This window comes from Lampris incognitus, chromosome 6 (assembly GCF_029633865.1).
Source record: "Lampris incognitus isolate fLamInc1 chromosome 6, fLamInc1.hap2, whole genome shotgun sequence".
NCBI lineage: Eukaryota > Metazoa > Chordata > Actinopteri > Lampriformes > Lampridae > Lampris > Lampris incognitus.
In genome coordinates this window covers 6,123,831-6,145,077 of record NC_079216.1, presented here as the reverse complement: position 1 = coordinate 6,145,077, position 21,247 = coordinate 6,123,831, and the positions used below count along the sequence as shown (strand labels likewise).

Sequence of the window (21,247 nt, the reverse complement as noted above, 5' to 3'; positions counted from 1 at the left end):
AGCTGGCGACTCCACATGTATCAGGGGAGGCATGTGGTAGTCTGCAGCCCTCCCCGGATCAGCAGAGGGGGTGGAGCAGTGACCGGGACGGCTAGGAAGAGTGGGGCCCAAGTACAATTGGGGGGGGAAAAGGGAGGGAAATGCAATAAATAAATAAATTTAAAAAATAAATATATATATATATATATATATATATATACACTCACTGGCCACTTTATTAGGTACACCTTGCTAGTACCGGGTTGGACCCCCTTTTGCCTTCAGAACTGCCTTAATCCTTGGTGGCATAGATTCAACAAGGTACTGGAAACATTCCTCAGAGAGTTTGGTCCATATTGACATGATAGCATCACGCAGTTGCTGCAGATTTGTCGGCTGCACATCCATGATGCGAATCTCCCGGTCCACCACATCCCAAAGGTGCTCTATTGGATTGAGATCTGGTGACTGTGGAGGCCATTTGAGTACAGTGGACTCATTGTCATGTTCAAGAAACCAGTCTGAGATGATTCGAGCTTTATGACATGGCACGTTATCCTGCTGGAAGTAGCCATCAGACGATGGGAACACTGTGGTCATAAAGGGATGGACATGGTCAGCAACAATACTCAGGTAGGCTGTGGCGTTGACACGATGCTGAGTTGGTACTAAGGGGCCCAAAGTGTGCCAAGAAAATATCCCCCACACCATTACACCACCACCAGCAGCCTGAACCGTTGATACAAGGCAGGATGGATCCATGCTTCCATGTTGTTGACGCCAAATTCTGACCCTACCATCCGAATGTCGCAGCAGAAATCGAGACTCATCAGACCAGGCAACGTTTTTCCAATCTTCTATTGTCCAATTTTGGTGAGCCTGTGCGAATTGTAGCCTCAGTTTCCTGTTCTTAGCTGACAGGAGTGGCACCCGGTGTGGTCTTCTGCTGCTGTAGCCCATCTGCCTCAAGGTTCGACGTGTTGTGCGTTCAGAGATGCTCTTCTGCATACCTCGGTTGTAATGAGTGGTTATTTGAGTTACTGTTGCCTTTCTGTCAGCTCGAACCAGTCTGGCCATTCTCCTCTGACCTCTGGCATCAACGAGGCATTTTCGCCCACAGAACTGCCGCTCACTGGATATTTTCTCTTTTTCGGACCATTCTCTGTAAACCCTAGAGATGGTTGTGCGTGAAAATCCCAGTAGATCAGCAGTTTCTGAAATACTCAGACCAGCCCGTCTGGCACCAACAACCATGCCACGTTCAAAGTCACTTAAATCACCTTTCTTCCCCATTCTGATGCTCGGTTTGAACCGCAGCAGATCGTCTTGACCATGTCTACATGCCTAAATGCATTGAGTTGCTGCCATGTGATTGGCTGATTAGAAATTTGCGTTAACGAGCAGTTGGACAGGTGTGCCTAATAAAGTGGCCGGTGAGTGTATATACACATACCACAAAAAGAAAGTAAATGTGTGTTTGGTAGATTACTTCTTTGTTGTAACAATGCTTCTTGGCAATAAATCTTATACCGTTGGAAAGCCTGTTTATTTCCCTTTTAAATGGCGCCACATGTGTAAGGAACATGCATCTGTGGGATGAGCAGCAGAGCTGAGTATGTGGGTTGCACCCATGAAAAATGTGCCAAATCTTCTCTGCCGATGCCAAACAGCTTATTTTGCTGTTGCTATTGACTCTTGTGTTGAGCTTCTGGTGCCCCAGGTGCTGCCAATCAGCTGCCTGATATCAGATTTATTGCCAAGAAGCATTGTTACAACAAAGACATAATCTACCAAACACACATTTCAAATCAAATCAAATCATTTCCTTACTTTTTTTTTGCTAAGTTTATCTATATTCATTGATTTGGTTGTTTTCAGTAGTTCCACTGAGTATCTTCGCGCACCATCTCTCACACACACACTCTACATATATGCTACCATAAACGTTGTGTGTCTCGGGATCCGTGTGTGCACCAAGTCTTCACCCACCAACAACACAACAGGCAAAAGAAAGGCAGTGCCTATTTTAACTCGGCGCCTTCACTGGTGCCAGTTGTGACAGGGGCGGACGTGATTCGCCAAAACCACACGACATTTCAGCGCGCCCGAGAAGAACGTAGCAAACGCAAACGCCAAATTCTTGCTTTCCTCCCTGCGGGCGGAGCCTTTATAAGTATCTCAATAAAAGTTTAGCCGCGCGCGGTAGGGCGAGCGCTTACATATCCCTGTCCCGCCAGTGTTTTCTCAGTTTACGTTTCCCATCCGCAAACACACAAGCCAGCAGCACGCACACACTTCACACACACACACCCCCCCCCCCCCACACACACACACACACACACAACACCAGGCAACAGCACTCGCTGTCACCTTGGACGGTAGCCACGAGGGCTCAGCTGGCGGGGTCCGGTGTTGGTCACAGGGTTGGTCTCTCGCTCTCGCTCTCTCTCTCTCTCTCTCCATCCCCGACAGGCCTTTTTAAATAAGTCTTTGGTGTAACTGAGAGCCCTGCCACATGCCCCCCCACCCCCCACCCCATATTTCAGCTATGCCCTTGTGTTGGCCAGTTCTTGGAAAAAGAATGCGTCGTGCGACCCGGCCCAAGAGGGCTGGGCAGCGAGTGCTTGTAGTCCCTCCGCGGTCTGCAAACTGCTGAAGCAGGAGATTCAGCGGCAAGCGGGGTATCACTCCGTCACGCGTAGAAGGGACTCTTCTTTTTTAAGGCTGTGTGCCACATCGACTCTTTCTTTTTCTTTTTTGTTTCTTTTCTTTTTTTTTTTGTTGTTGTTGCTACCATTAGCGTTGGCGTTTAGTGTCTGAATTAGCGTTGTAATGTATTTCCGTTTCGCCCGTTGCCGGCGAGGTCTACCACAGCATGACCTTTAACAGAACCCAGTTGTCATCACGCCTTCGACTTTGCCAAGGCAATAAACTTAACTCTTGACCCAAAGGCCCTTGACTTCGGTATCACCCTCTCCCCACCTTCTCCCTGGCAGGGAAAGGAGGATGATGCAAGTTGGCGTCGGTCCTCAGTTTCCCATCAAGAGGCCGACTTGTGTTACTGGTGGAACGGGGCGCTGACAAATGTAGTCTGTGGAGACCTCTCCTCTTCTCTTTGCTCCATCTGTCCATTTATCTCTCTCTCTCTCTCTCTCTCTCTCTCTCTCTCTCTCTCTCCCTCTCTCTCTCTCTCTCTCTCTCTCTCTCTGTCTCTCTCTGTCTCTCTCTCCCTCTCTCTCTCTCTCTCTCTCTCTCCCACTCTCTCTCTCTCTCTCTCTCTCTCTCTCTCTCTCTCTCTCTCTCTCTCTCTCTCTCTCTCTCTCTCTCTCTCTCTCTCTCTCTCTCTCTCTCTCTCTCTCTCTCTCCCACTCTCTCTTTCTCTCTCTCTCTCGCACTCTCTCTTTCTCTCTCTCCCGCTCTCTCCCCCCCCCCCTTCTCTCCATAGGACCAGGCTGCCAAAGACAAGGCCCTCCAGAGTATGGCCACCATGTCCTCAGCCCAGATAATCTCGGCCACGGCCTTCCAGAACAAGATGGCGCTGCAGGGTCTGTCCAGGCCGGCCTACCCCACTGCTGGTGGAGTAAGTCGACAGTTTCACTTTTTCCCAAAAAGTGTTACAGGAGTAATACTCTAAAAAACTGATTTTCCCTCGCCTTCCCATAATGATTACCGCTACTGTAGACAGTTTTCATGTCCAGCTGCAGAAACTTGGTATCTTGTTCTTACGTCCTCTATCTTGTTGTGTTTTGGTTTTGTGTAACGTATCATGAACAACTGAATTTCCTTACCCAGGGATAAAGTTTACCTTAGCTTGGCTAGGCATGCTCTGATATCACTTTTTCACTGCTGATACCGATTCCGGTTCCGAGCTAGCTTTGGGCATCCGGGTGGCGTGGCGGTCTGTTCCGTTGCTTGGCAACAAGGAGCTCGCTGGATCAAATCCCCGTGTTGCCTCCGGCTTGGTCGGGCGTCCCTACAGACACAATTGGCCGTGTCTGCGGGTGGGAAGCTGGATGTGGGTATGTGTCCCGGTCGCTGCACTAGCGCCTCCTCTGGTCGGTCAGGGTGCCTGTTCAAGGGGGGGAGGGGGAACTGGGGGGAATAGCGTGATCCTCCCACGCACTACGCCCCCCCCCCTGGTGAAACTCCTCACTGTCAGGTGAAAAGAAGCGGCTGGCGACTCCACATGTATGGGAGGAAGCATGTGGTAGTCTGCAGCCCTCCCCGGATCAGCAGAGGGGGTGGAGCAGAGACCGGGACGGCTCGGAAGAGTGGGGTAATTGACCGAATACAATTGGGGAGAAAAAAGAGAGGGGGGGGTTCCCCAAAAAGAACAATTCCAGTTCCGAGAACTTAATTATTTTTGCTTCACATTGCAGACTTACAGCATTAATTTGGGTCAGTTGGCAAAATAATTGAGATAGAACCAGTTTTTTTTTTCCATTATTAAAGAAATGCAGACTTCCACTTGCTTAAAATGTGGGTACGTGTCCTGATTGCTGCACTAGCGCCTCCTCTGGTCAGTCAGGGTACCTGTTTGGGGGGGAGGGGGAACTGGGGGGAATAGCGTGATCCTGGTGAAACTCCTCACCGTCAGGTGAAAAGAAGCAGCTGGCGACTCCACACGTGTCGGAGGAGGCATGCAGAAGAGTGGGGTAATTGGCCGGATTCAGTTGGGGAGGAAAAAAAAGAGGGGGGCAGAATTCAAAAATCCCCCCTATAACGAACCAAACACCTCAAATGTGTGTCTGTCTGTATGAAACGTGGCGTTAGCGTGTGTGCGTTAACATTCTTCATCCATTTCTTAATTCCCCAGTTTTGGCACGGAGCTCTCCCAGGACAGCCCGGTGGTCCTGAAGAGTAAGTACCCACATGCCCGACCCTTCCCTCTTTCCCTCCACGTATTACAGTTTTTCTCAATCACTTTTGGCTCATTTTTTGAAGCAGTCTTAATGTTCTCCAAACTGTAAGTGCTATTGTCACAACGCTTTTATGGCAAACCATTCCCTAACAATTTTGGTTCAATGGAATAGTTATATAATAATAATAATAATAATAACATAATATAATACATATCTAATAATATAATAATTAAACAATAATAATATAATACATTTCTAATAATAAAATATATTAATATAGTGATAAATAAACGAATAATAGAAATATGATGATGATAATAATAATATAAATATTTAATAATATATTAAATACATAATAAAATATAATAATATAATAAATAGCTACTAATATAATAAAATAATAATAACATGATAAATAAATATATATGATATAATAAATAAACTAATAATAGTAATAATAATAACAATAACATACATAATTTGGCAAATCTGGTCTGACTAAATATCTTTCTGTTCTGGTGTTAGGTCTCTGTAAAGTGTATTTAGGCTGGCCAGGAGAAGTTGGGTGTGCAACGTGTGGAATATGTGCGCTCTCACCATTCTCACAAATGGCAGCACACACTGTAATATGGCCCCCGCGTTGGCCTGGCGGGCCGGTTGTGGCTCCTTGTCCGATGAGATTGCGACCGCGTCTCCTTCCTTTGGCCAGATTGGACCCAGCCTCGTCCACAAAGACAATAAATTTGGTCATTTCATGTCCTTCCAGCTCCATTATTCTCCATATAGTAACAGAAAGAAATATATAAAGTTAGTTTTACACAGCCTGTTCTAGAATAAGACAGTTTAGTCAAGTAGAAATGTTTTCTGTTCCTGTCACCTTGCAGGTAATTTACCAATTGAGCAGACAACACAAACATCCCATGTCACAGATATATGGAATATACATGTATGTCTGACAGATTATGGTAATGGGATGGATCGTTTTGCATGTGATGGCTCACGCGATGAAAGAATGTGTAGACGTCGTGAAGCGTATGACAAAACGTGCCAGAACACGTGCAATTTGCTTAAATGAACAAGAAATTCAAATCTGGTGTGAACAAGAAACTGATTGTTCAGAGATTTGAAGTTATTGTTTTGAAAAAAAAAAACAATTCTCAGTCAAGAGCTGAACCGAAGTGACTGAGGAACACGGTCCCTCTCACCCTGGTCAGGCTGGCCGTGTCCCCCCCCCCCCCCCCGGTCATCACAAACATTCTGGTAAACGGATGAATTTCATCAAGAGGGATTTTTGTTGCTATCGTGCCATCTTGATCTGTCTGACATTCAGCGCACCGCCTCGGCTGGATCGCCACCCTGCGTTCTCCGGGGTCAGACGATCCAGTTAGTGTGTGAGACGGGGTCACGAGGGCGACGGGGGTGTATAACATGTCCCCCCCCCCCCTTCTCTGTCTTGTCTCTCCAGCATTAAGCCCTTCTCCCAGCAGGGTTATGCCATGCAGGCGTCCGGTCCGCCCCCCATAACAGGTGGGTTCTCTCCCTCCCCCTCCCCCCCCCCCCTTGGCGTGCTAACACAGCGCTGTCACGCCAAGCCCAGCGACGAGACAGCCAGCCTAGCTAATGAGAAAAACCTCACGTAGAGAGGTTCAGAAATAGCGGTAGATAGACAGATAGACAGAGGGGGGAGATAGATAGATAGAGAGAGACAAAGAGAGAGAGAGACAGAGGGGGGTGGGATAGATAGATAGATAGATAGATAGATAGATAGATAGATAGATAGATAGATAGATAGATAGATAGATAGATAGATAGATAGATAGATAGATAGATAGATAGATAGATAGATAGATTTATAGATAGATAGATAGGTAGATAGATAGATAGATAGGTAGATAGGTAGATAGATAGATAGATAGATAGATAGATAGATAGATAGGTAGATAGGTAGATAGATAGATAGATAGATAGATAGATAGATAGATAGATAGATAGATAGATAGATAGATAGATAGATAGATAGATAGATAGATAGATAGATAGATTGATTTATAGATAGAGCCATGTTATACTAGGGTTTTGGTCACGTGTAAATGTGCACAATCATGCTTACGTGCACTCTGCCTCTGCACTCTCCAGGTTATGAGAGCACGGCGGGACTCTGCATGTCGCCTGGCGCTCCCCCCTGGCAGGGGAGAAGCATCGCCAGCTCCAAGCTTCGCATGCTGGAGTTCTCCGCCTTCCTGGAGCAACCTCAGGACCCGGAAACTGTGAGTAGGCAGAGCTGGACGCTGCCAACTCTGCCTGATCTGTTGCTTCAGTTCAGTCACCTCAGCGTCAGTTCAGTTCAGCCCGATTGTCACCGCTCAAGTCACACGTACAACAAACAACATACAACAAACAACGAAATGTGGAATTGTGTACTCCAGGATGGCGCGGATTTTGGTCTTGTAGGTTAAATACAGAGGTGCAAGCAGGTGTTCTGTGCTTTCAGTGCTACTTCTACTGCTACTAGTACAAGGGATATAGATTATATAATAATAATAATAATGATAATAATAATTATTATTATTATTACATTTATATAGCACTTTTCTAGACACCCAAAGCACTTATATATTATATTATATTGTTATAATATTATATATTATATTTTTATATATTATATATTATATATAATGGGTGGCGCAGTGGTTAGTGCGGTCGCCTCACAGCAAGAAGGTCCTGGGTTCGAGCCCCGGGGTAGTCCAACCTCGGGGGTCGTCCCGGGTCATCCTCTGTGTGGAGTTTGCATGTTCTCCCCGTGTCTGCGTGGGTTTCCTCCGGGGGCTTCGGGTTCCTCCCACAGTCCAAAGACATGTAGGTCAGGTGACTCGGCCGCACTGAATTGTCCCTAGGTATGAACACATTCTTCTTCTTCTTCTTCTGCTTCTGCACAATACCTGACGCCATCTGTTCTCACACCCTTGGTTTGCATGCATTAAAACGCCAAAACCTTTTTGTTCATGTCCACAAATACGAATCCCTTCATTTTTAACTTATAATTAATACACACAGTTTGTCTTGCGGACGGTGGTGCACGGATGTATTAAAAACTCACATAATTCGGCGTCCCTACAGACACAACTGGCTGTGTCTGTGGGTGGGAAGCTGGATGTGTGTCCTGGTTGCTGCACTAGCGCCTCCTCTGGTCGGTCAGGGCGCTTGTTCGGGGGGGAGGGGGAACCAGGGGGAATAGCGTGATCCTCCCACGCGCTACGTCCCCCTGGTGAAACTCCTCACTGTCAGGTGAAAAGAAGCGGCTGGTGACTCCACATGTATGGGAGGAGGCATGTGGTAGTCTGCAGCCCTCCCCGGATCGGCAGAGGGGGTGGAGCAGAGACCGGGACGGCTCGGAAGAGTGGGGTAATTGGATGGGTACAATTGGGGAGAAAAAGGGGGGGAAATGTACCCCCCCCCCCAAAAAAGTCCCATAATTCGTAGAACGTGCTAGAACCAGAGCAGATTCGGCAGTGTGTCCTAACCCCGACCCGTTTCCCTTCCACAGTTCAACAAGCACCTCTTTGTACACATCGGCCAGTCCAACCCCAGCTACAGCGACCCCTATCTGGAGGCGGTGGACATACGGCAGATCTACGACAAGTTCCCCGAGAAGAAGGGAGGACTGAAGGAGCTGTTTGACAAAGGGCCGCACAACGCGTTCTTCCTCGTCAAGTTCTGGGTGGGGAACCTCCTCCTCCTCCTCCTCTTTCCAGAGGAAGTTTTGCTCTTTTCCGTTTCCTGACCTCCATTTTGTTTAAACCCAGTCTGACTCAGCGTAATTGAACTCAGTTTGATGCCGTTATGAATGTTCCCGTCCCAGTGGGTTCAGTTCAGAACCGTCCGCCTCTCGTTGAGGGTAATTAATTTCAGCTTTCAACCGAACAACAATCAGCGCACAACTATTTCATGTAACAAAGTCAGTGCCGCGCCACATCCAGTCAGCCCTCAGCCGCCCTGCGTGGCATGTTTCATCCCACACCGGCGTGTTTGGTGTGTTGCGGAGCGCAGCGGGTGCTGCGGTAATGCTTTGTAGCACCTGTCAGTTGTTAATGGGCCGGAGGTGTTAAGTGTGTTGTGTTAGCTTCAGCGTGGGTTAAAGCACCTTAGTGGAGATTTACGTTCAGAAATTGAATGGAAAGTCATTGATCCAAAGACCCGCTTCACACGCCGGCAGACAGGACGCCACGGCGCAGTGTGCGTTAGGGCTGTGTCGAAGTGTGTTTGTGGTTTTTTTTTTTGGTTTTTTTTTTTTTGTGTATAAATGTGTGATTTTTTTACATTTTAAATGTGAGCATGCTAATCTGCATACATATTACTGTGTGTGCGTGTGTGTGCGTGCGCGTGTGTGTGTGTGTGTGTGTGTGTGTGTGTGTGTGTGTGTGTGTGTGTGTGTGACAGTAGCCTTGGGGAGAGTGGCAGGGCTGATCTTTCACAGGGGAAATGTGAGCTGGACCACCTGTCCCCTCACTATTCAACTGAACCCGGCCCACTCACACCATACTTATTTATAGATTACCCCCCCCCCCCCCCAACACACACACACACACACACACACACACACACACACACACACACACACACACACACACACACACAATCAAACATGCACTGACACACACTAACATACAATCAAATGGATTCACACACACACACACACAAAATCAAACATCCACTGACACACACACACAAACACACAGTCAAACATGCACTGACACACACACACACACACACACACACACACACACACACACACACACACACACATACATACAATCAACCATGCACTGACACACACACACACACACACACACACATACATACAATCAACCATGCACTGACACACACACAAACCTACAATCAAACATGCACTGACACACACACACACAAACATACAATCAAACATGCACTGACACACACACACACACAAACCTACAATCAAACATGCACTGACACACACACAAACATACAATCAAATATGCAGTGACACACACACACAATCAACCATGCACTGACACACACACCCACACAATCATACATGCACTGACACATGCACACACACACAATCATACATGCACTGACACACGCACACATGCACACACACACAAACATACAATCAAACATGGACTGACACATACACAATAACACAATCAAACATGGACTCACACACACACACACACACACACACACACACACACACACACACACACACACACACACACACACACTAACATACAATCAAACATGGACTGATACACACACGCTAATGTATGATCAAATATGGACTCACACACACACACACAGATGCGGCAGCTCTCCTAGTTCACTTGAAGAGAGAAAAGGGAGAATGAGGAAGAGAAGCAGAGAGTTCAAGCAGGGGTCTTAAGTGGGATGGGGGAGAGAGAGAGAGAAAGGATGGGATGATATCCACAAGAAGAAAGGAGAGATGCAAGTTAAGGACATAAAATTGGAATAATACACAGTGACAGAAAGAGTATCAGAATGAGAGAGAGAGAGGAAGAGAGAGAGAGAGAGGGAGATGTGGAGCGTGTAATGGGCCCGGTCCACCGTGTTGCTCTAATGCGATCTGACCAGACCGGATCAGGACAGGACCTTTGGTATTTGCATCATGCAGCTCATGTACACGTTTACATCATCACCTCTTTTTAGAAGCATGCCTCCTTCTCCTCCTCACTTCACATCTTCTCCCTCTCCCTACAGACACACTACAGACATACTTCTAATATCTGTAAAAGCCTGTCAGCGTTAGCTGTGGCGTTAGCTTGAGCGTTAGCGTTAGCGCTCAGTAACGCCTCTGAAGTGGTTCCGGTTACAGTCTCTCCTCCTCAGACCAGCTTGGAATTCCGACGGCCGTGAATGTCATTTCCAAAATGGCTTCCCACCCTCCACCCCCGCCCCCTCCACCCCCCGCCATCTGATGTCCCGCCCCAGTTGGCCCTGCACTGCTTGTATGAGTCCCCTCACAGAGCCATGACCACTCCATGATTTACTGTGGGAGGGATAAAAGACATTGCTGTGTTACAACGTACTGGGAGCCACCAGCAGCGGCCTTGCTGGACGAAACAGCTGGCGAGGGCCCCGGCATTTGATACAGGGACAGAGGGGGGCACGGGAGGGAAAGGGAAAGACAGAGGAAGAGTAGTGTTGAAGAAGAGGAGTGGTAGGGGGGGGTGGTAATGTGTTCTTTAATTTGCATCAATGGGAAGAACGTCTTCCTCCTGGTTCACGTCCGAGCTCTGTGGACCACCACCAGAGTAGAACACAAGCTCATCGGGAGTCCGGGTAGCGTAGCGGTCTGTTCCGTTGACAGGGCTCTTCAGTCTGAATCCCCGTGTCGCCTCCGGCTTGGTCGGGCGTCTCTACACACACGATTAGCCGTGTCTGCAGGAGGGAATCCGGATGTGGGTGTGTGTCCTGGTCGTTGCACTAGCGCCTCCTCTGGTCGGTCGGGGCACCTGTTCGGGGGGGGGATAACCTGATCCTCCCACGCGCTACGTCCCCCTGGTGAAACTCCTCACTGTCAGGTGAAAAGAAGCGGCTGGCGACTCCACAAGTGTCGGAGGAGACATGTGGTAGTCTGCAGCCCTCCCCGGATCAGAGGAGTTAGAGCAGCGACCGGGACGGCTCGGAAGAGCGGGGTGATTGGCCGGGTAGAGTTGGGGAGAAAATCTGATCTCATCTTACCTTTCTATCTCATCTCATCTCATCTCATTTCACCGTTGCCTTGCAAACAGACAACATGAAATCGAAATCCTCAAGTCCGTGTAAGAGGAAGGGTGGGGAACGAAACAAAACTCGGGTTTGATGTTACCCCGGTGATGCGGTCGTTTGGCAGGTCATGACTTGAGGGTGTCCTGAGGCGCGGGTTGTCATGGCGACCGTGACAGGCGGCTGGCCCGCCTCCAAAGCTATGGCATTCTAGATTAAATTTCCAGCAACGCCACCCCCCCCTTTCCTCCCTCCCACAGACATACTCTGTCCACCACCCCCACCCCTGTCCCCCTCCAGACCCTGTGGCCCTGTCCTAACGGATTGTCTCGCGCCTTTGAAGTGCCGAGGGAATCCGATTTGAGCCTCCGCTGCTAAATTGTTACACAGCCAGCCGGCCCGCCGTGATCTAATCAGCCAATTGCGTGCTGTTGATTGTAATTGGATGAATTCCCTCGCAGGCTGTTAGGGAGGCAGGGAGAGGCGGCCCGGGGAGGGTCACGGGCCCTGGGGATGAAGACAAATGGAGGAATTACAGGCACAGGAGATGAAGATGTAAGGGGAGGATGAGGAGATGAGGAGGTGCTGAGCGTTGTCTCGATGGCCCATTAGAGGAAAAGGGTCTGCGAGGGGAAAAGGTAAAGCGGGGCCCGGCTGTCTGGCGAGGCACCTTTGTCGCTCTGATCTGAGATCGGATTAGACCGGCCTCAAATCCAGCTTGATCTATTGGACGGATCGGAAACGGCTGAACACCGCGTCCGCCTGATGTCGGCGTTCGGAAACCCGGTCCGTGATGGGGTTTAGACGCTCTGTTTGTCGCAGTATAACGCACAAATTAGAATGTGAGAAGCTCCGCGTGGCTGCGGAGGGCTGTGTTGGTCACTTAGGATTTTAAAGAATGATCTGAAGGGCCACGCTCCAAAAGTCAAGTCAAACATCTGCTTATTCCTGTTACGTCCATTGCAGAGAAGCAGCAAGGTTTGACAAATGCCTCTGCTGCATTGCAACACACACAGACACACGGAGTATCTTGAGAATGCCGAGGCTGAATTGACAGCTTAATACTGGGTCAACAAGGGTCTGGCCATCGGATGCTCCTTGGCTTTACAGAGAATCAGAAGCAGGCTTTGTTGAGCCTCCTACCGGAGGTTCCACGTCTTGCCGGGGCTGACACATTCTCTCGTAAGATCAAGTCTGTCAGCGTAAGACAGGAATATATTCATTTTGGAGGGATTCTTGTTAATCCTCGGCAGCATTCAGAGGAGACGGCGTTGTGTCGGCCGATGTGCATGTCGCGTGAAAGAAGTCAAATCTGATAATCGGACAGATATGCCGTTATGTAAGCAATCGCACCTCAGGGCTGGTGTGACAGACAGGTGTACCGACCAGCTGCTGACAGTGACAAGTCCATTTCCTCCCGTCTCTCTCCCTCCTCAGGCCGACTTGAGTGTCAATCTGCAGGACGACAGCAGTTTCTTCTATGGTGTCTCCAGTCAGTACGAGAGCTCGGAGAACATGATCATTACCTCGTCCACCAAGGTGTGCTCCTTCGGAAAGCAGGTGGTGGAGAAAGTAGAGGTGAGTGAGGGGGGTTCTGGGTAATGGGTAGATCTGCATTGTGTTCGATAGATAGAATGATAAAATGGTAGATTGAACAATAGATAGAACGATACATAGAATGATATAACGATAGAACAATAGATAGAACGATGGCTAGATAGAACTTTAGATAGAATGATAGATCATAGAACGAAAGAGAACGATAGAACGATAGACAGAATGATGATAGATAGAACAATATAGATAGAATGAAAGATAGAACAATAGGTAGATAGAATGATAGATAGATAGATAGATAGATAGATAGATAGATAGATAGATAGATAGATAGATAGATAGATAGATAGATAGATAGATAGATAGATAGATAGATAGATAGATAGATATTGGTAAATGGACTGTATTTTAAAGCACTTTTCAAGTCTACAACCACTTAAAGCACTTTCACCTCCTAACATCTAACTACAAGTTCATCACATCAGAAAACAGGTTTGAGTGTAAAACTTGATAACACAAGATAACATTTTTTAACATGTCGTCATTACATTTTGGCCATACAGTGTGATGTCTGTGGGAAAATGACACAACTGGTGTTCAGGTCAGTTCCCCACTAGTCTTTCTGTCCATAGCTGGACACCAAACCTCCCAGGACATGTGGGGATTGCTTTACAGTACACAAATAAGTATGGCGCTCTTACTTTACCTTCACCTACCTTGTTACTACGCTATGAAGAAGACAAAATAAAAGCCCCTCAAAAACGTTGCTGGAAACAGAAACTTCCCTGGTGCTGCTTTAAAAAATACTTCTTTAGCATGGATGGAAGTATTAGCATGGATGGAAGTGTTAGGTCAGAGATTATTCATTTAAAAAAGGTAATGTAGGGCATCCGGGTGGCATAGCAGTCTGTTCCGTTGCCTACCAACACAGGGATCGCCGGTTTGAATCCCCATGTTACCTCCGGCTTGGTCGGGCGTCCCTACACACACAATTGGCCGTGTCTGCGGGTGGGAAGGCGGATATGGGTATGTGTCCTGGTCGCTGCACTAGCGCTTCCTCTGGTCAGTCGGGGCGCCTGTTCAGGGGGGAATAGTGTGATCCTCCTACGAGCTATGTCCCCCTGGCGAAACTCCTCACTGTCAGGTGAAAAGAAGCGGCTGGTGACTCCACATGTATGGGAGGAGGCATGTGGTAGTCTGCAGCCCTCCCCTGATCGGCAGAGGGGGTGGAGCAGTGACCAGGATGGTGCAGAAAATAGGGCAATTGGCCAAGTACAATTGGGGAGAAAAGGGGGGAAAGGAAAAAAGCCCCCCCCCAACAAAAAGATAATGTGTGACTTCAACATTATATTCATACATCACAAAAATAAATGATTAAAGAAAAGGTCAAAATTAGCCAATATAATCAAATCTGTGCAGAGAAATAATTCAAAGTCCATACGCAACATTCCAGATTACTTCTTACTCTTCAAAGTGATGCGGATCAGAGCTGACGGCCTCCATCTGTGGAAACTGATTGGGGATTGAATGATACACTGCTCTCACAGGAAACGGCATCCTCTGGTCAGCCTCTCAGCTGTCAGCAGCCAGGGAGTTGTTAGCCTCCTGACCCCGCCACGCTAACGTTTCACCCTGTTACGTCCACACATCAACCGCTTCAGCAGACTGACAGGATCGACCGCTGGACTCGTTGTTTTTCGTTCACGAGGCCGTGACCCTTTGAAGCCAGTTACCACCGCAAGAGCAGCGAACCGCCGGTGGTTAAAGACGGATTAGGGTCATTTACCAGCAATATGCGGTCGGGATGTGTCAGCATGACTCATAGTTACGCTTCCCGTTAACTAGCCACAATGCTAACCCTGCCCCCATCCAAAGCTGATGAGTTTTGCAATAAACCCCCACACACACACCCCCCTCCAGGTAGACCCATGTGCTACTGTAGGCCGCATTACGCTGTTTAATATGGCTTTGTCATTCGATTACTGCTGTCAGTGGAAATAGGTTTGTCATTTCGATGCTGCATTGGGTATGTCGTATTACATATATTACAGCTCATCACATGGTAGGTGTTTGTGTTCAACCTATTAGATTGAGCTCAGATGTAATATGTTACTTCCCTGTTTGCCCCCCGTGAATTTGTACATGCACTCCCCTGATGTGTTGGGGGTGTGATATATATGTATATATAGATGCTGTGATTGCCACCATTGTGTCGTCCCCAGACGGAGTACGCCCGATTCGAGAACGGACGCTACGTGTTTAGGATCCACCGGTCCCCGCTATGTGAATACATGATCAACTTCATCCACAAGCTCAAACACCTGCCGGAGAAGTACATGATGAACAGCGTACTAGAGAACTTCACCATCTTACAGGTACACACTGGGACACACGCCTGGTGAGGATGTTGGCGTCCGCCTTCAGGGTTCATACGTCACCCAGAGAGCTCGTTTACGGTACATGTGGAGCCCTGAGAGCGTAATAGCTTGGATACGCCAGCAGACGTGTGGACTTGAATCACATGACTTGGACTCAGGTCACCTTAGACTTGACTTGGCTAAATTGAAAAGGACTTGCAACTCGACTTTGACTTAACACCAGTGGCTCGTGACTTGACTTGGACTTGAGGCTTTTGTCTTGAAAGACTTGACACCTTCTCCGAGCCTGAGGATAAAATGCTTTTACGAAAAGTTTGCAGCCGATCAGCTCCTCATTTCCATCATCACACCTCCACTTTGCATCAGTATATATATATATATATTAACATGACTCTGTTGTCAACATCTGAGCAAAATGGCTTGTTTAAGACTTGAAACTCAAAGTGTAGGACTCGGGACTTGAGTGTCAAGATTTAAGACTTACCTGTGACTTGGAAAACACTGACTTGGTCCTACCTTTGTATGCCGGGATTTATTGAAGGAAACCTAATGAACCACTTATGTACTGTTGTGGGTTTTTTTGTGTGAGTGTGTGTGTGTGTTCTTTGTCAGTGCTCTGCTGTTCGGTACGGGTTTTCAGTCCCTGTATTGAGGCTATTGGTATCAGCAATATAAAGATACACACTAACGCTGTTCCCTGTATTTCGGAATCAGAATCAGAAACACTTTATGTGTCGTTTCCCCCAGCCCACAGCAGTGCAACACAAAGACAAACACACATCCAAAAACTACAAGGACACACATACCCAAACTAACACATATCTAAACGAAAAAAAAAGAAAAATCACTGTCCAGGAGAACAGACGCCAGCCAGGATGACTGTCGGAACTCCTGGTCTGCATGGGCTAGCAGTTAGCTTAGCCGGCCCCGCTTCTGCATCCTGTCAGACTGCCCTTGGTGTTTCCTCTTTGGGCGCAGCTCCGGTCATGGCCGGGGTCCCTGGGCCCACAGGATGCAGCAGACCAAGCTCTGTCAGCCGATCCAACGTCGGCTCTCCCAGCCAGACACCTTTGACACACCTCCCCACACTCCACACGACGACACCAAAAACAAAGTCAAGGCTAGGCGAGGCCACCGCCAGACCGCCCTCGGTGTTACCAGAACTGCCAGTCTGCATGGGCTAACAGTTAGCTTAGCCTGCCCCGCTTCCACATCCTGTCAGACCGCCCTCAGTGTTTCCCCTTCGGGCACAGCTCCAGGCAGGGCCGTGGTCCCTGGGCCCACAGGATGCAGCAGACCAAGCTCTCCCAGCCATCAAACGAAGACGAACTTAGACGTGGACAAAGACACTGCATGGACGGTACTGGGTGAGGCCGCTGCAGACGTGAATTCGCACCGCCATCTTCCCACGCCGGTACTGGGTGAGGCCGCTGCAAATGTGAATTTGTGCCGCCATCTTCCTGTTTGACCTGTAGTATCAGGCAAACACCCCCGCTGTGAAACACTTTCTGTTATCCAATTATTGTTGTGTTTGTTCTAAGCCACTTGGAAGACCCGCAGGTCCACCTGGAAATTCGGTTTGCTCCAGACCTCTCAGCGTTAACGTCACTTCGGTGTCGCGGGCGCTCCAAACTCCTGATGTTTTTGGCCGGGGCGAACTAAATAAGTTTAGCCTAAAGCAGCTGTCTCCGCTTGCTCATGAGTTTGTGATTTGAAAAAATGTGATGTCCCGCAGAGTTAAAACACTTCCAAACGAGCCGTCGCTGTTGTAGGCGGGCTTTTCTGAATGGGCCGGTGTGCTCTGACAGATGAGATTGAGAGGGAAGTGAATAGCGTGGAGTGTGTCGCCATAGTAACAGAGTGGTCCTCAACATCGGCTTTCAAAGACGCTGGTGTCCCTTCGGATGGTGTCTGCATTCCTTCTGGCCGGGGGGACAATGGCCATATTGAGCCCACACTGACGACCACATGGCAGCATGTCATTAGGTCCCCTCAATAGGCTGATTTAGCTCACATTAACCATGAACGGCACACACAGATGTGCACAGACACACACACACACACACACACACACACACACACACACACACACACACAGCTTTGCGAGACTGAGCACAATGTGTGGACGATACGCTTCCAGCAACAAGTGCTCTATTCACGTCTATGCGGGCCAGCTGAACATAATGCGTCGATGTGCGGCCGGATGCTTGTTTGCGGATCGGCGCACTTGTTCTCATGAGATTATGTTTCACAGTGTGCAATGTTTCCCATCAGAAATGAGTTGTGTGTGCAGAGTAACGGTCATAACACAATGAGCGCAGTGATCACATGATTCGTGTTTCACTTACTTACCGAGTCAAGTCTCAGCCCGAGTCCGTTGTTTCTTGAAGGCTGAAACACAACACACATTCTGTGGCACAGACAGCACCGCTTTAAAGCGTGAAGCTGTGAAATCACCAGGACTGATGGGACTACATAGCATCCAGTGAGATTAACAGACTCACAAATAGATGATTATTTAACAGTGTCGTTGCGTCAGCCACATCTATCCATCCGTTATCCAAACTGCTTAATTAATTAAACAGAAACTAATTAAGATTAGTTTCAATTTGAGATTTTTTTGTTTGAGTGCAATTTTTTTGTTTTATGTTGATACTGCTACTACTTACTATAATGTGTACAAAAGTAATTCACATCAAGATTAATGTGACCAAATAAACGAAATAATAGAACAGAAATGTGTGAGGAAAACTACTTCACTGGTAAAACTCGCTTTAAACTTGAGTTAAGGCAGACATATTGTACCGGCCACTACCTCCCCGAACAGGAGCAGCTGTAACTACATTCAGTGTGGTGTATTTCACCTGAACCTTGGTAAACATCGTAGATATTCTGCACCATGCCTTCGTTCAGTGCAGCATTGTGTCTTATTGCTTAGATATTCCCTTGATGCTGTCATTATTTAGGGTTTTATTTTCCTGATACGGTGCTTTCTTCCGCAGAGTTCTTCCTCATCTGGGTCGAGGGTATAAGGGATAGGAGATGTTGTGCAGTCTTACTTTACATATGCATATCTGTTGGAGATATTTTGGCGGCGCAGTGGTTAGCGCGGTCGCCTCACAGCAAGAAGGTGCTGGGTTCGAGCCCCGGGGTAGTCCAACCTTGGGGGTCGTCCTGTGTGTGGAGTTTGCATGTTCTCCCCGTGTCTGCGTGGGTTTCCTCCGGGGGCTCCGGTTTCCTCCCACATGCAGGTCAGGTGAATCGGCTGTACTAAATTGTCCCTAGGTATGAATGTGTTGGTCCTGTGATGGCCTGACAGCCTGTCCAGGGTGTCTCCCCGCCTGCCGCCCAACGACTGCTGGGACAGGCTCCAGCACCCCCGCCACCCTGAGAGCAGGATAAGTGGTTCGGATAACGAATGAATGAATGAATATCTGCTGGAGATTGCTATATGATCTGAACTGTTCTTCAAAGTGATGCAAATGAAATCCAACTTGACCTGACCCTCTGTCTCTCTGTCTCTCTGTCCCTCTGTCCCTCTGTCTCTCTGTCCCTCTGTCTCTCTGTCTCTCTGTCTCTCTGTCTCTCTGTTTCTCTGTCCCTCTGACCCTCTGTCTCTCTGTCTCTCTGTCTCTCTGTCTCTCTGACCCTCTGTCTCTCTGTCTCTATGTCTCTCTGTCCCTCTGTCTCTCTGTCTCTCTGTCTCTCTGTCCCTCTGTCTCTCTGTCTCTCTGTCTCTCTGTCTCTCTGTTTCTCTGTCCCTCTGACCCTCTGTCTCTCTGTCTCTCTGTCTCTCTGTCTCTCTGTCCCTCTGTCTCTCTGTCTCTCTGTTTCTCTGTCCCTCTGTCCCTCTGTCTCTCTGTCGGTCTGTCTCTGTCTCTCTGTCTCTCTGTCCCTCTGTCCCTCTGTCTCTCTGTCTCTCTGTCCCTCTGTCCCTCTGTCTCTCTGTCTCTCTGTCTCTCTGTCGGTCTGTCTCTCTGTCTCTCTGTCGGTCTGTCTCTGTCTCTCTGTCTCTCTGTCTCTCTGTCCCTCTGTCCCTCTGTCTCTCTGTGGGTCTGTCTCTGCAGGTGGTGACAAACAGGGACACACTGGAGACTCTTCTGTGCATAGCCTATGTCTTTGAGGTGTCCACCAGCGAGCACGGTGCACAGCATCACATCTACAGGCTGGTGAAAGACTGACGCACATCAGCTGACGGAACGTATATGCCCACATGGAGCCACAATAATGCCTCAAACAACAACAACAACAACAACAACAACAACAACACCAAAACTTGTGGTGACCAGAAAAACTGGCAGTCAAAAGATCAGGACCCCCGTGCAAGGGAAGCACTGGATGCGTGTGTGTGTGTGTCGACGGCGTGCTCAGGAAACACTACTGTTGGGGGAGAAGGGTGGATTTCTAGGACTACGGGAATTTGAATTATGCTTTGTGTGAATATAAAAAAGAAAAAGAATGAAAAAAGAAAAAAAAAACCGGAAGAGGAGAGGAGAGGAGAGAATGTTTTACTCTGGTCTCTATCCCGAAGGAGCCCATCACGTTAGCCGACGAGACGTTGCATGAGAGAGTTGTGCATCTCATCTTCATTAGCGCTTGGTTTGAATTCATTTGGTTCCTCGTGCGTGTGCAGGGGGGCGTGTGCGCGGCCCGAGACGGCAGGAGACGCTCCGCCGGAGGTTGCCATCTAGTGACGTCACTAAACACCAGCGGAAACTGCGCCCGAGAGAAAGCTGGACTCCCCCGTTTTTGCACATCCATTAAAAAAAAAAGTGTCAATGTTTTTGGTGCCAAACTTTATTAAATTTATGATGAACACGAGGCTAAAATTGTTATTACCAACAAACACGCAAACTGCTGCGCCGTGTGTGACGTTTGATGTTCGCTGCTGTGTTGCGCCGAAAACCTCCTCTGACGTCAACAGAAGTCACGCGCGTAACGCTGCTAACGTGAGGCCACGCTTAGGGGACCTGTCGAAGCTGGTTACACAACTGACCGGAAGTGGGTAACTTGCCCTAAAGGTGTCCGACGGAAATACGCGGGTGGGAAGCCGGATGTGGGTATTGGTCCTGGTCGCTGCACGAGCGCAGGGGTGGGCGGTCCAGAAAGGGGCCGGTGTGGGTGCAGGTTTTTTGTTCCACGCCTGATCCCGCTGATCCACCAGCAGGGTCTCTGCTGAGGAACCTGATCAGGAGACACGGGCGTGTAACTGCTCGGCTGCAACAAAAACCTGCACCCACACTGGGTGAGACTGCCCACCCCTGCACTAGCGCCCCCTCTGATCGGTCGGGGCGCCCCCCGGATCGGCAGAGGGGGGTGGGGGTGGAGCGACGCCTCAAAAAGAGCGGGGCAATTGGCCAGATAAAAAGGGCGAACATTGGGTTTTTAAAAAAAAATATATATATATATATGTAAACTACTAATAAGACACATTAGCCTCTAGCTAACGGGTCTGACCCTTTAGTCGGGCGGTTAGTGATGTCGCCTTGTGGTGCAGTACACCCGTATCGAATCCCGCACCGGGCAAGAACATAACCGGTTATATACATTGTAGCGAATTCGGGGGACAACGCAACCACAGGAACTGCCGCGGCCGGGAGGCGAACCCGTATCGCTCGCACCGCAGGAGGCATCGCTGACCGCTAGACTAAAGGGTCAGACCTGCGAACCAGCGGCCAGCGTGTCTTCTTATCCATGCACGTTACA

The 21,247-nt window shown here is 48.5% G+C and overlaps 1 protein-coding gene across 1 annotated transcript in view; it reads left to right on the top strand.

Annotated features, from left to right (window-relative positions):
• Positions 1-20,357, top strand: part of LOC130113615 (transcriptional enhancer factor TEF-3-like) — a 67,009-nt gene extending 46,652 nt beyond the window's left edge. Inside the window, exons 4-11 of the mRNA XM_056281161.1 lie at positions 3,425-3,559; positions 4,796-4,839; positions 6,307-6,368; positions 6,978-7,108; positions 8,386-8,559; positions 13,044-13,184; positions 15,386-15,538; positions 19,609-20,357. Coding sequence (XP_056137136.1) covers positions 3,425-3,559; positions 4,796-4,839; positions 6,307-6,368; positions 6,978-7,108; positions 8,386-8,559; positions 13,044-13,184; positions 15,386-15,538; positions 19,609-19,722 — 954 coding nt within the window. The 3' untranslated portion in view covers positions 19,723-20,357. The remainder of the gene's footprint in view (positions 1-3,424; positions 3,560-4,795; positions 4,840-6,306; positions 6,369-6,977; positions 7,109-8,385; positions 8,560-13,043; positions 13,185-15,385; positions 15,539-19,608) is intronic.
• Positions 20,358-21,247: the final 890 nt, after the last annotated feature.